Below are 12,490 nucleotides of genomic sequence, written 5' to 3' on the forward strand. Positions count from 1 at the left end.
CCCCAGCACACGCCACCATCACTGCCAGCTCCACGGCTTACTGGGCGCTGGGGCGGCCAGTTTGGCGCACGTGGCGCGCGCTGCGCGCGCACGGGCAGGCAGGCAGGCAGGCAAGCATGTCTCCTGCCCTGCATGATGATGTCACAAAAGTGATGTCATCACGCAGCACTGCAAGTGTGCGTGCGGAGCACCCAGGCAAGGTTTGCACCGGGCCCCCACGCCCCTAGATCTGGCACTGCTACTAATGGTAAAAATTACAGTAAGAAAGTATTGGTTCCACAACAACTCCTGAGAGTATAATGATGGCTCTTGCCATCATTTGGTTTATTTAAGAATAAAAACAATATAGCACTGAGATCATTCAGCAATTAAAAAAAATAATTATCCTTGTGCTTTCTTACATTTAACCTGCCTTGAACTCTTAATTTCACTACAGTTATACCCTTAAAAATCAAGGCACGTTAGCTTAAGCTATTGAATGGAAACTCTTAACAGAAACAAAATTTGATAACAAAAGTAGTTTACCGTGTTGTGAATGCTGACTAGCATCATCCAATAAATAGCATCAATGTAGCAGCCTAGTGTAATAATAATAATAGCATTCGATTTATACACTGTCTTTCAGGACAACTTAGCACTTACTCAGAGTGGGTTACAAAGTGTGTTGTTATCCTCATGACAATTACCCTGCCAGGTGGGTGGGGCAAGAGAGCTGCGAGAAGCTGTAAGTGACCCAAGGTCACCCAGCTGGCTTCAAGCAGATGATCAAACCTGGTTCTCCCGATTAAAGTCCTGCCGCTCTTAACTTCAACGCCAAACTGGTTCTCTGGTAAATTGACATGTACAAGGTTTCAGTTATTCTGAGCACTAATCCGATTGCTTTAATTGAGTTAACATGACAACTCTGCCTTTTTAATTAAAATGTGCTAGTTAAATTGTGATACAGGATTTGAGGTTTTAATCCTCAGTGTTAACAAATGTAAACTGCTCTAGAGTTCCAAGATAGAATATTCTACCTGTATCTTATGTCAGTGTACTGAATTTATGAATCCTGTTTTCAGGTATGCTGTATGCAGTTGGTGGCTATGATGGCGCATCACGTCAGTGCCTTAGTACAGTGGAGTGCTATAATTATAGTTCAAATGAATGGACCTATGTTGCAGAAATGGGCACTAGGCGTAGTGGAGCAGGTGAGCAACCAAAACAAGCCAGGATTAAGCAAGGATGTCTGAATACAGGTATAATGTGAAACTATAATTAAGACTAACTATGGTTAATATAAATGAACTTAAATCCTGGTTTGAACCCTAAACTTAACCATAATTGATGGAGTGGCCTGCATTCAGTCATACTAATTATAGTTAGTTACAGCTCCACGTGACATCTGAACTGAGCAACAGAGTCTTGTTACACTGTAAAGGTGAATGAATTCATTGTGGCATAAACTTTTATGAGTCAGAATGCATGCTGTTAACCCTCTGAAAAAATAAACATGATAAATCTATTTGCCTATAAGGTGTCACACGATTTTTGGTTCTGTGCCTAGAATTATTAAATGTTAGCTTTGCTCCTAATTACTGCATGCAAGTAAGAGTGGAACCTACCCATTCAAGGAGTTGCAGAGGCACAGACCAGGAGGAGTGCAATCAATTTCTTGGATTACCCCAGGACGTTGCAGCGTGCTTTAGAACTGCTCCTTTACCTGTCCTTTCTATGCTGTTCTTCAATTTCCAACTTGAGTTCTGTGCTACAGTTATGGGAAAGGCCGTAACAGAGGCAGGTCTCTCCTAAAAATCTTCAGTTGGTGCCATGGAATGGAGGGCTGCGGTGGAGAGGAGGAAATGGGTAAAACCACCCTCCTCCTTCTGTTAGTGGAAAAAGAGGAAATTACGCCCTTCAGCCCCATCCCCCCAGTACTGCAATGCATTTTGTGTGCCCCCCCCAACCCTCAGCAGAAGGTTTTGGGGGCATGCTGGGAGCAGACGAGGGAAGACCTGTCTCAATGAGCTCCTCCTGCTTGCCCTTCCTTAGGATCCAGCCCATCCCTTCTCGTTGAATTGCCCCTGTTCATCGAGAGTTCTGCACCACAGATTCAGTGTGTGCTTGAGATATGCACTTTCTAATGGTGCTTACTGTGCAAGGACAAAAGGCAGTGAAAGGGTGTTTTGCTAGAGCAAAGTAACGAACAGCACAATCCTAAGCACCAACTCCAAAAGGTCTCTAGATGGCAGCGAACTAAGCCTTATGGTGGCATATCCCAGCAGAAGGTTATATGAGGAGACTCAAACTCACCTCTGCAGAGGTCCCTGGAGTATCTCCGTCACGAAGCTTCTTCTGCACACACCACTCGGTTTCTTCCAGTGGCTGGTGCTGCTGTTCCTCTTCTACTATGTTGTATGTATATGCAGTGATGGTGGCTAGAAGTCAGGGGGTGGGGCTGTATTACTGTGTGATGTTTAGCTGTCTCCAGCTTGTTGGATGGCAGGGTTGCTATGCTCTCTGCACTTTATACTCCCCCTTGGCAGGACAGCCAGCTAGCAGTGCCTGTGATGTGCCAAGAGTTTTGTGATGATTGGGCAGTAAGACTCTGAAGTTACAAATCTGAAAGTCACTGGCTCAGTTTGCTTTTGCCTCACTAGATAGTCTTTGACAGCTCGTGCTGTCTGCCTCAGCACCCAGTATGCAGATAATAATGGCCTACCTTTCAGGGTTGTAAGGAGTACTAGAGCTTGGTGGTGCTTTAACAAAGCATGTGGACATATTAAATATGAACTGGTCTCTGTCAGTATGAGATGTATACAGTGTTTCAAATCTGTGCTTGACAGCACTACGAAAGTAGCTATTGAGGCCACTTCACATTAACACTGACTAGTTATATATTGCTTTTATTTGCAGGTGTTGGTGTCTTGAACAACTTATTGTATGCAGTAGGGGGCCATGATGGTCCTCTAGTTAGAAAAAGTGTTGAAGTGTATGATCCCGCTATCAATGCATGGAAACAGGTTGCAGATATGAATATGTGCAGAAGAAATGCAGGTAAATATTACGTTTCAAAAGCAGCTGGATATACTATTAGAAAGTGTGAACAAAACACTGCTTCCATGGTGGGCAGTCTGTGCTCACCCAGATCCAAAGGCATGTTTGTGTAGCGTATGGGGTTTTGCAATACTGAGAACACAGCTTCATTCTTATTAAATAAAGTTTCCATTCCTCATAGTTAGAGAGAGTGAGAATATGATTATCAGAGATGTATTTGAAAATGCTGGCATGAGTAAAAATGCCCTTGCCCATAAGACTAAACATGCACATCTCCTAAGCTTTGTATCTGTACCAGTTCATCGCCATTATACCCCTCAGCACTTTCATTTTTGTCTTACCCAAGTATGTTTCCTAAGCTTTGCAATATATGTGCTTTTATATAGAAGCCAAAACCTTGTATTAATGGGCTATCCTGTTCCATTTCAGGAGCAGTCATAGTATTCTTTAGGCTTTGTCAAATTTGTACCCGTCTAGATTTTCATCTTTGTTTAAACAGCAGGGCCGGATCGAGGGGGGGCGGGGGGGGTAGTCTGCCCCTAGCGCCGCCAGGGAGGGGGCACCGGGAGCAACTGCCAGAATGCGCAGGCGGCAGCACGGGCAGCCTCGCAGCCTCCCGCGGTGCCTTTCGCCTGCCCTGCAGGCAAAAAGCCCCTAAAGTATTCGTTAAATACATTTTTATCCTGCCCTTCCTCCACGGAGCTCACAGCAGCGTACATCATTCTCCTCTCTTCCACTTTATCCTCACAACTACCCTGTGAGGTAGGTTAGACTAAAAAAGTGACTAGCCCAAGCTTCACGGCAGAGCAGGGATTTGAATCTGGGTCGCCCAAATTCTACTCTGTCACTCTAACCAAAATGACATCATCACACAGCGCCGGGAGCACGCACACGCGAGAGGGGTTGCCCCGGGCGTCGGCAACCCTAGATCCAGCCCTGTTAAACAGTGATGTACTATATTGATTAGCACATAATACAGGCACAGAGGGATGGAAGACAGAATAAATATAGTATGATCTTGTCAGATCTCGGAAACTAAGCAGGGTCAGTACTTGGATGGTGACCATCAAGGAAGACTCTGCAGCGGAAGGCACTGGTAAACCACCTCTGCTTCTTACTTGCCTTCAGAGCCTCTTATTGGGGTTGCCATAAGACAATTGCAACTTGATGGCGTGCATGCACATCTGTCAAGGTCTTAATACTTAAAGGAAAGGTAAGTATTTTCACATATTGGAGGGCTGCCAGGTAATATGAAAGGTAAATCTTTTCAAATAATCACGTGCTGTAAAACGCATGCAACTCCACTGTGTATCAAGCATAGTTAACTGTCATGTGTTGGAAAGTGGCATGCGTGTAATTTTATTCTGTAGATGAAACTATCCAGCAGATTAACCTTCCAACAGGACCCTCTGTGCTGAACAGGTTATCAATTCAATGCAAGGTTTTTCTGGACACTTTTTAAAAAATAAAGTTTTTTGATGTTGAACTTTGGATTGATTGCACCACCAGTATTGATATCCCTGCTGCCATGAGCCTTGTTGCTGTTTGGAACCTTTGGAATCTGGCCTGCATAACCACTGCTGTGCTTGGCTTTGATCAGAGACAAGGAGTGCAGCCAGCAAAGACGTTCTAAACAGAAGTAGAGTACTGAAATGGAAGGGTGGAGGAGACTTGCTAATCCATCTTTTAAAATTAGTGAGCGGTTGAATGCTCCAGTGCTGTGGTAACGCATGGCCGCATGATGAAAAATATAATTAAATTGTACTGATGACAACCGACGAGGAGGCGGTTGAGAAGTAATTGTATTGCACAGCACTTGCACTATTCGGTACACGCGCTGGCATTCCTGAAACTACGTTCCTCATAACTATGAAATAGCAAAAGATGTGATGCCATTAACTTTCCCAGTAACAAAATTTTGTGGTTCTGAAAGCCAGGAAAAACTCAGTAGCCCAAATGTTTACACATTGGTTAGAGTGACAGAGTAGAATTTGGGCGACTCAGATTCAAATCCCTGCTCTGCCGTGAAGCTTGGGCTAGTCACTTTTTTAGTCTAACCTACCTCACAGGGTAGTTGTGAGGATAAAGTGGAAGAGAGGAGAATGATGTACGCTGCTGTGAACTCCGTGGAGGAAGGGCAGGATAAAAATGTATTTAACTAACGAATACTTTAGGAAAGGCCTGCATGTCTCTGTCATAACCAGTGAGTAACTTCTCATTTCTTTGAGTTATAATAAACAGAGAACCTAGAGAGCCTTTCCACTGATGCCTTCAGCTAGCTAGGAAAGCAGGTTGATGATACTATTTTCTCTTTTTTTTCTCCCCTATTTTGTCTTAGGAGTTTGTGCTGTGAATGGGCTCTTATATGTAGTTGGAGGAGATGATGGTTCCTGTAACTTGGCAACTGTGGAATATTATAACCCCACCACAGATAAGTGGACTGTTGTATCATCCTGTATGAGTACAGGAAGGAGCTATGCAGGTAACACTAAACCAATGTTAAGAGTTTGGAGGTGATGGAGAACTTGTAACAAGATAGTAAATATTAGTCCAAAATCCTTTGGGGGATGAATAAGAGTAGATTAGATTAATTAGATTGGATTAGATTAATGTTGTCCAGAGGCCAAATATTTATGTTAATGTAATTTTTAAAAGAGGAACAGCAGGGAACACTGAAACTACTCTGCGCCTGAGGGCCGCACTACAAGGGAAAAGCTCAGTTTATATAGGGCCGGAGTCACAAGTCAAAAACAAAAGGTTCTTTTCTTTCCAGGCTGGGACAGGTGAGTTAGGTGTGTTTTCTGGCTGGCCAAAAGGGATGAAGGGAGGCAGTTTAAGGTCCTGTGAATGTACAAAAAAGGGAAAAGAAAGGAGGTCTCCTTGTTCTGAGGTGGAAGCAGTCCTGGTCCTAATCTATGAAATCTGGGGTTTGGTAGAGTTCTTTTTCTTTTTTTCTTTTTTGTGCATGTAATGTTATGGAAAATGCTAATATAGTTATGTTGGTTGAGCAACTTAATTAATGGTCTTAGAACCCAATAGTGGAAAAAGCTCAGTATAGCCTGCTTGCTTTGCTAGTTCTCCTGTCTTCATCGTGGTAATGGGCCAAAGCTTGTTTACAGGCTAACATAAAGTCAGGGAGAACAGAAGTTGATCCCAGGTCAAGATTGCATTGGGGGTTAAAATGGACGCTTTTGACAAGAACCTCGCCTTCCAAAAGTCTGGTAAAACAGCTAAGCTGTAATAAATAGTGAAATGAAAAACTTATGTCTCAAACACCTATATGGAGCTGAATGGTTTGTAAAAATGTTTGGAAGACAGGTACAGTGGAAGAGGGAGATCATCTTCATGATGCAATACTGGTTGCTTCATTCGTGTGCTAATCCTCAAATGTTATCTTCTGTAGCAAATCCCAGAATGGCATCCTCGTTGGGTTAAGTAGCGTGGCCTAGCTCTTTCTGATAAGCCCCCTATGCTAAATGGCTGTGTGGTAATCAAACTCAGCAGGTGCTGTTTTCCTCCCAACGGCTCCTCCTAAATGATGGGGAAACCTCGCCTACCAAATATCTGCTTGTCATGAAGCTGCTGAAGGCAAAGGAGCCTGCCAGAAAGCCACGGATGGAGGCTGTGCTTCTGTACAACTGATACACAGTTATCTATGCTCAAGTGGGCTTTTTCATGAGCAGTTCCTTTCAGTAAAACAACATTCCATGAGAAAGATGGCTCTTCTTTGTACAAATACTGTAATCCTGTGACCTGGAAGGCATCAGAGTTCTGAACAGTTCAGTGCTAGTAGAATATATTAAAGATAACTGAACCATGAAAGCCCTGAAAATCTTGAGGCCAGGGTACTTGAAGGACTGGCTCCTCCCATACCATTAGATTTGCCATCCCCTTGCCAGGGATGGGACAAAGGAGCAGGGCTTTTTTTCAGAGGGAACATGGTGGAACAGAGTTCCGGCACCACTTGAAAATGGTCACATGGCTAGTGGCCCTGCCCCCTGATCTCCAGACAGAGGGGAGTTTAGATTGCCCTCCGCGCCGCTGGCTGACCATTTTCGCCGAGGGCGATTTAAACTTTTAAAAACTCCCCCCTTGTTCCAGCTGACCCAAAGTGATGTCACTGCACGGTCCTGAGTTCCATCACCTCTTTTCCCAGAAAAAAAGCCCTGCAAAGGAGTATATGCACATGCTCACATGCTCCCCCATCGTGCTGGCAATGGAGAAGCTGTGGGGTGCACTGAAGCCCAGTTCAGTAAAAATCACCCATTTGGAAGCAATTTTTTTTTTGTTGAGCTTGGTTTTGTATGCTCCGCAGCAACTCCATTGTGCTGGAAAATGTCCTTTTCTGGTACGATGAGGTAGCGCAGTTCATGTGTGCATTTTGCATGTGCACCCCGCTTTGGCCCCTGGCAACCCTACATATTATCCAGCTCTCAATAAGATCTCAAGCCCTGCTTTATATGGCCCTGCCTTCAGAGGTGAGGCAGGCGGCAACTAGAGACAGAGCATTTTCTGTGGTGGCCCCTTGCCTTTGAAACACCTTCCCCCTTCAAGCTCAACTGGTGCCTACTATATTTTCTTTTAGGCACCAGTATAAAACACATCCTTTTACCCAGGCTTTTATTAGGATTTTTAAAATCATTTTTAATCATTTGCTTGTGTTCTATGAATATTTGATGCTGCTTATATCGAATGGCTAGCTTTTTTTTATACTCTGGTTTTTATTATAAGCTGCCTCAAACACTACTCTAAAGAGGCAGCACAGAAATATTTTAAATGAATAAATGAACTTGTTAGTGATGGCTTACAGGGACAAAGAGTTTTATTAAAGTATGTTTAAATTAGGGTGTGTTCTCCACAGCAACTAGAAATATTGTTGTTGTTTTCATCATTGTGGTACCGGTGCATTCCCACATGGGTACTGTGCATGCTCTGGTTACTCTGCTCTGGTTAGACCTCACCTAGAGTATTATGTTCAGTTTTGGGCACTGCATTTTCAGAAGGATATAAACAAAGCTAGAACGTATCCAGAAGAGGGAAATGAAGATAGTGAGGGGTCTGGAGACCAAGTCTTCTGAGGAAAGGTTGAAGGAGCTCAGTATGTTTAACCTGGAGAGGAGATGACTGAAGTACTTGAAGGGCTGTCGTATAGAGGAAGACGCAGAGTTGTTTTCCACTACCCCAGAAGGTTGGACCAGAACCAACAGCTTAAAATTAAATCAAAAGAGTTTTCGGCTAAACATTAGGAAGAACTTCCTGAAAGTTAGAGCAGTCCCTCAGTGGAACAGACTTCCTCGGGAGGTGGTGGGCTCTCCCTCTTTGGAGGTTTTTAAGCAGAAGCTGGATGGCCATCTGACAGCAATGCTGATTCTGTGAACCTAGGCAGATCATGAGAGGGAGGGCAAGAAGGGTTACATCAGAGCTTAGTTCTTGTGGCCCCTTCTTATATGCCCAGGGTTATTTAGATTGCAACCTTGGGGTCAGGTAGCAATTTTCCCCAGGCCAAATTTCCCCTAGGGATCCTGATGGTGATTTGCCATCTTCTGGGCATGGAGTAAAGGTCACTGTGGGGTGGGGGTGGGGATGAATTTGTGAATTTCCTGCATTGTGGAGGGGGTTGGACTAGATGACTCTATAGATCCCTTCCAACCTTGTGATTCTATGATTCTATGCTCAGGCCTGCTGCAGAGAAGTTTCTGAAGCTCAAAAAGACCAGAGGGCTTCTCTTTCCTATCCTCCACACTGCTTCCTGTCTTTCCCAGCATGATCAAGCGAGGGAGAAGGGTCCTTCCCTCAGTTCGTTCTCTGTCACCAAGAGGTTTCCTTTCGCGTAACTTCACTGAAACACCTTTCTGATGAGAAAAAAGGAATTAAACAAAAATTCTAAAAAATCTAGAATTAGTCATTACCTGAAGAAAAACCTTGGAAGATTTATATAATAAAGTCATCCCACAAAAAAATATGGCCTCAAACACTCTTTCCAAGAATTGCATGTCCTATGGGGCAGAAATCCCTCACTGTAAAACGTAAAAAGATGAAAATTGGTCTACATTTAAAAAAAAAAAACCTTAACAAACTTACAAGATTTTTATTACAGATCTAGGCCTCACAAAATATGGCCCCAGATACTTTTTTCAGAAACTATTCGTCCTGTTGGGCAAAATCCCCTCACACTGACAATCACACCCTGTGTCTACCATGCCTTAACAAGGAACACATTTCCAAGTGCCCTGTATGTAGACAATCGATGCCAAAAACACGGCATGATCAAGCCTTATGCTTAATGGCTGCTTTCTGGGAAAAGGCCTTTTTGGCAGAGCTTTGGAAAATTGTCTGAGTATAACACTGCTCCCCATTTCAGACAGAGGGATCCAATTGGCATGGATTCCAAGATCATTTCTGGGCCCTTCAGTTCTAGCTATGGCTCCAACTAAGCCCCTGGGTTGTCACTCCATTGTCCCCCAGACATACTGTCTTAGAGCAGCCAGCAAAAAAGGCTCAGCAAAAACATAAGCATTCTGAAAAATCATCAGAGTTGGCCAAGTTGTCCTTGGCTCCAGCTCCCTGCCATTTTCAAGGGACTCCTCCAACCCATACCACTAAATTGGGTTTCTGGTCATTACAGCCCACACTCCAAACTTACAGACAGAAAAGAAAAATCTTTCCTGCATAAATTGGCAGGAAATTTGTCAAGACCAGTGCATCCTTACTGTAGTCTCAAAGGGGGGGGGGGTATGCCGTGCAGTTTCAAACACCAGCAACTCCCCTCTGGTTTCAAATCCTCCAGCCCCCATTCCCCCAACTTCTTGCAGAGGTTCTCCAACACAATGAAGCAGTACCAAGGATGTCTGAAGGAACAGCACCAAGGTTTCTATGTCAGAAACTTTCTAGTAAACAAAAGAGGGGTGAGGAATTACAAGCATTTCTCAATCTGAGAAATCTCAGTGATTTCCTGTCAATAAAGAAGTTCAGAATGTAGTCCATCTTTGATGTCCTTCCTGTACTACAGCAGGGTGAATTGTTTGTAAGTCTGGACTTGCTAGATGCTTCTGTGTAAAAAATCAGACTAAAGCACCAAAATATCTTTGCCTTCAGTGCCACAACCTGCATCTGCAAGGATTTGAAACCTAAGGGGAGTTGTCCTTCAGGCTAGCAACAACTCCCAAAGAATTCACCCAAGTGGTGACTGTTGCGGTGGCTTATCTACGCATGTTTGGGTATGAAATTTATCCATACCTCCACAACCGGTTGATCAGATACCAAATCTAAATTGCGTTCGGACATCTATGAGATCGTCATATGCTCAAAGCACTACACCTGCAAGTCAACTTTAAAAAGTCCAGATCAGGACCCTCACAGAGGGTAATTTTATTGGACCTGTCTGAGAGTCCTCCTTGTGGTAGTGGAGAGTACCCTCAAGTCATAGCTGACTTATGGTCAGCTGGCGGGTTTTCAAGGCAAGAGACTAACAGAAGTGGTTTCTCAGTGCCTGCCTCTGCAACCCTGATCTTCATTGGTGGTCTCCCATCCAATCACTAACCAAGGCTGGCCTTGCTGAGCTTCTGAGATCTGATGAGATCAGGTGCACCTGGGCTATCCAAGGCAGGGTAGGCTTCTCCTTAGAAAGGCTTTTCCACAAGAATAGTCCATATCATTTGGTTGACAATACTAAGTTGTTGGCAGCTGCAGTTATAGCCAGCCTTCTATATTCAGAGGTTTCTAGGTGTAATGCCCTCCATCACGGCAGTGGTGCCATATGCAAGGTTATATTCGCGCACATACTCTGTGGTTTCTCAGGGTATTCAATCTCTATTGTCTTTCCCAGTCAAAAAGACTATCCTAGGACAAGTACTCCATTCAGTACATTGATTAACACAATGTTTTAAATTCCAGGTAGGGGTATCCTTCAACCATCCACCTACCGCAGACACTTCTCGGTCAGTTTGGGGTGACTGAGTTTTGGGTGTTCATGAGGAGCGTGTTTCGATCAGAGTGTCTGCTCCAAAGTATCCTGCATAAACATACTGGAACTGAAGGCAGTTTACCTATGGTTGCTTCCCCTTCAGTCTCATGCGATAGGAAAAAATCTCTAATTGGGGATTAACAATCTCATACCCATGTGTTAATCAAACAAGAAAGCACAGCCTTACTGACTGTGCCATCTTGCAACCCAAATATGGGAATGGTGTATTCATAATCAAGCCATCATCCAGGCTGTCCAGGTACCAGCAATTGTTAGCAGTCAGCAGTGTTCCCGCTAATGTGAGCACGTGAGCAATTGCTCACAGATTGTGACTCCTCTGCTCACAGATTCTCAGCTGTAGCTCACAGGTATTAACTCTCAGGTGGCCCCACTCTCCCACTCAGCCAGTGCCAGCAGGTGGGCCCAATAGGGATGGAGCAGGGATGGAGCCCTGTCCCGCTTCTCTCCTTCCTTCCCGGCTGTGACTGGCTTAGCCCTCGGGGGAGTCAGATAGTGACTCCAGTTGCTGCCAGCTCTCTAGCTGGGGAACAGAGAAGAGCCGAGTGATGGGGCCCATCCTGACCCTGCTGGGATCCCCTCAGCCCCGGAGAGGAGAGGAGGTACCTCAGCTGCTGCCATGGTGAAGATGTCATTTAACTTGGCCTTGGTGCAATAGGAGGCCATAAAGAAGGACGAAGAGGGGAAGGAGGGCAGAGAGCTGGGCCAGGTGCTCATCATGCCTGCTGACAGCCAGATGAGGAGAAGACCATTGCGGTGCTGAAGGAGGCTGGTTGGACTTTACCATTGATGAGGCCTCCTTTTTGAGGGCTCTTCCAAAGTGGCTTTTACAGCCTGAAATGCAGACTCGGTCAAGAACTGGATCTAGCTGCCTTGTCTTGGCAAGCTGAGCATCTCCATCTAAAATCCAGAGGAGTTAGCCATGTTAGTCTGTAGTAGCAAAATCAAAAAGAGTCCAGTAGCACCTTTAAGACTAACCAATTTTATTGTAGCATAAGCTTTCGAGAATCACGTTCTCTTTGTCAGATGCATGGAGGGCAGAAGGAAACTGGCCAAATATAGAGGAGGAGAGGGGGGGAAGGGGGGAAGGAGGAGAGGGGGGATGTAAACAACTCCTTTGATATGGAGATGCAGACAGCTCCTTTTGGTGTGGGGATCAGTTCGCTTGTATAAAGATTCAAAGGAGTTTGCCATGTTAGTCTGTAGTAGCAAAATCAAAAAGAGTTCAGCAGCACTGCAGCACAAGCCCTTGATAACCACAGTCCTCCCCGCCAGATGCATCTGACAAAGAGAACTGTGGTCCTCGAAAGCCCACGCCAGGTGCCACTGGACTCCCCCTGACCCCGCCTCTGTAAAGGAAATCAGTTACCTGTGATAATGAGATAACCATTCATAGTCCCTATTCAGTCCCAGCTTGACAGAGTCAAATTTGCATATGAATTCCAATTCAGCAGCTTCCCGTTGGATTTTGTT

At 44.7% G+C, this 12,490-nt stretch overlaps 1 protein-coding gene across 1 annotated transcript in view; it reads left to right on the forward strand.

Moving 5' to 3' along the window:
* Nucleotides 1–12,490, forward strand: part of KLHL2 (kelch like family member 2) — a 68,013-nt gene that overhangs the window by 50,466 nt on the left and 5,057 nt on the right. The window contains exons 12-14 of the mRNA XM_054989886.1: nucleotides 1,062–1,190; nucleotides 2,896–3,036; nucleotides 5,375–5,518. Of these exons, the coding sequence (XP_054845861.1) occupies nucleotides 1,062–1,190; nucleotides 2,896–3,036; nucleotides 5,375–5,518 (414 nt within the window). The remainder of the gene's footprint in view (nucleotides 1–1,061; nucleotides 1,191–2,895; nucleotides 3,037–5,374; nucleotides 5,519–12,490) is intronic.

Source organism: Eublepharis macularius, chromosome 10 (assembly GCF_028583425.1).
Source record: "Eublepharis macularius isolate TG4126 chromosome 10, MPM_Emac_v1.0, whole genome shotgun sequence".
Taxonomy (NCBI): domain Eukaryota; kingdom Metazoa; phylum Chordata; class Lepidosauria; order Squamata; family Eublepharidae; genus Eublepharis; species Eublepharis macularius.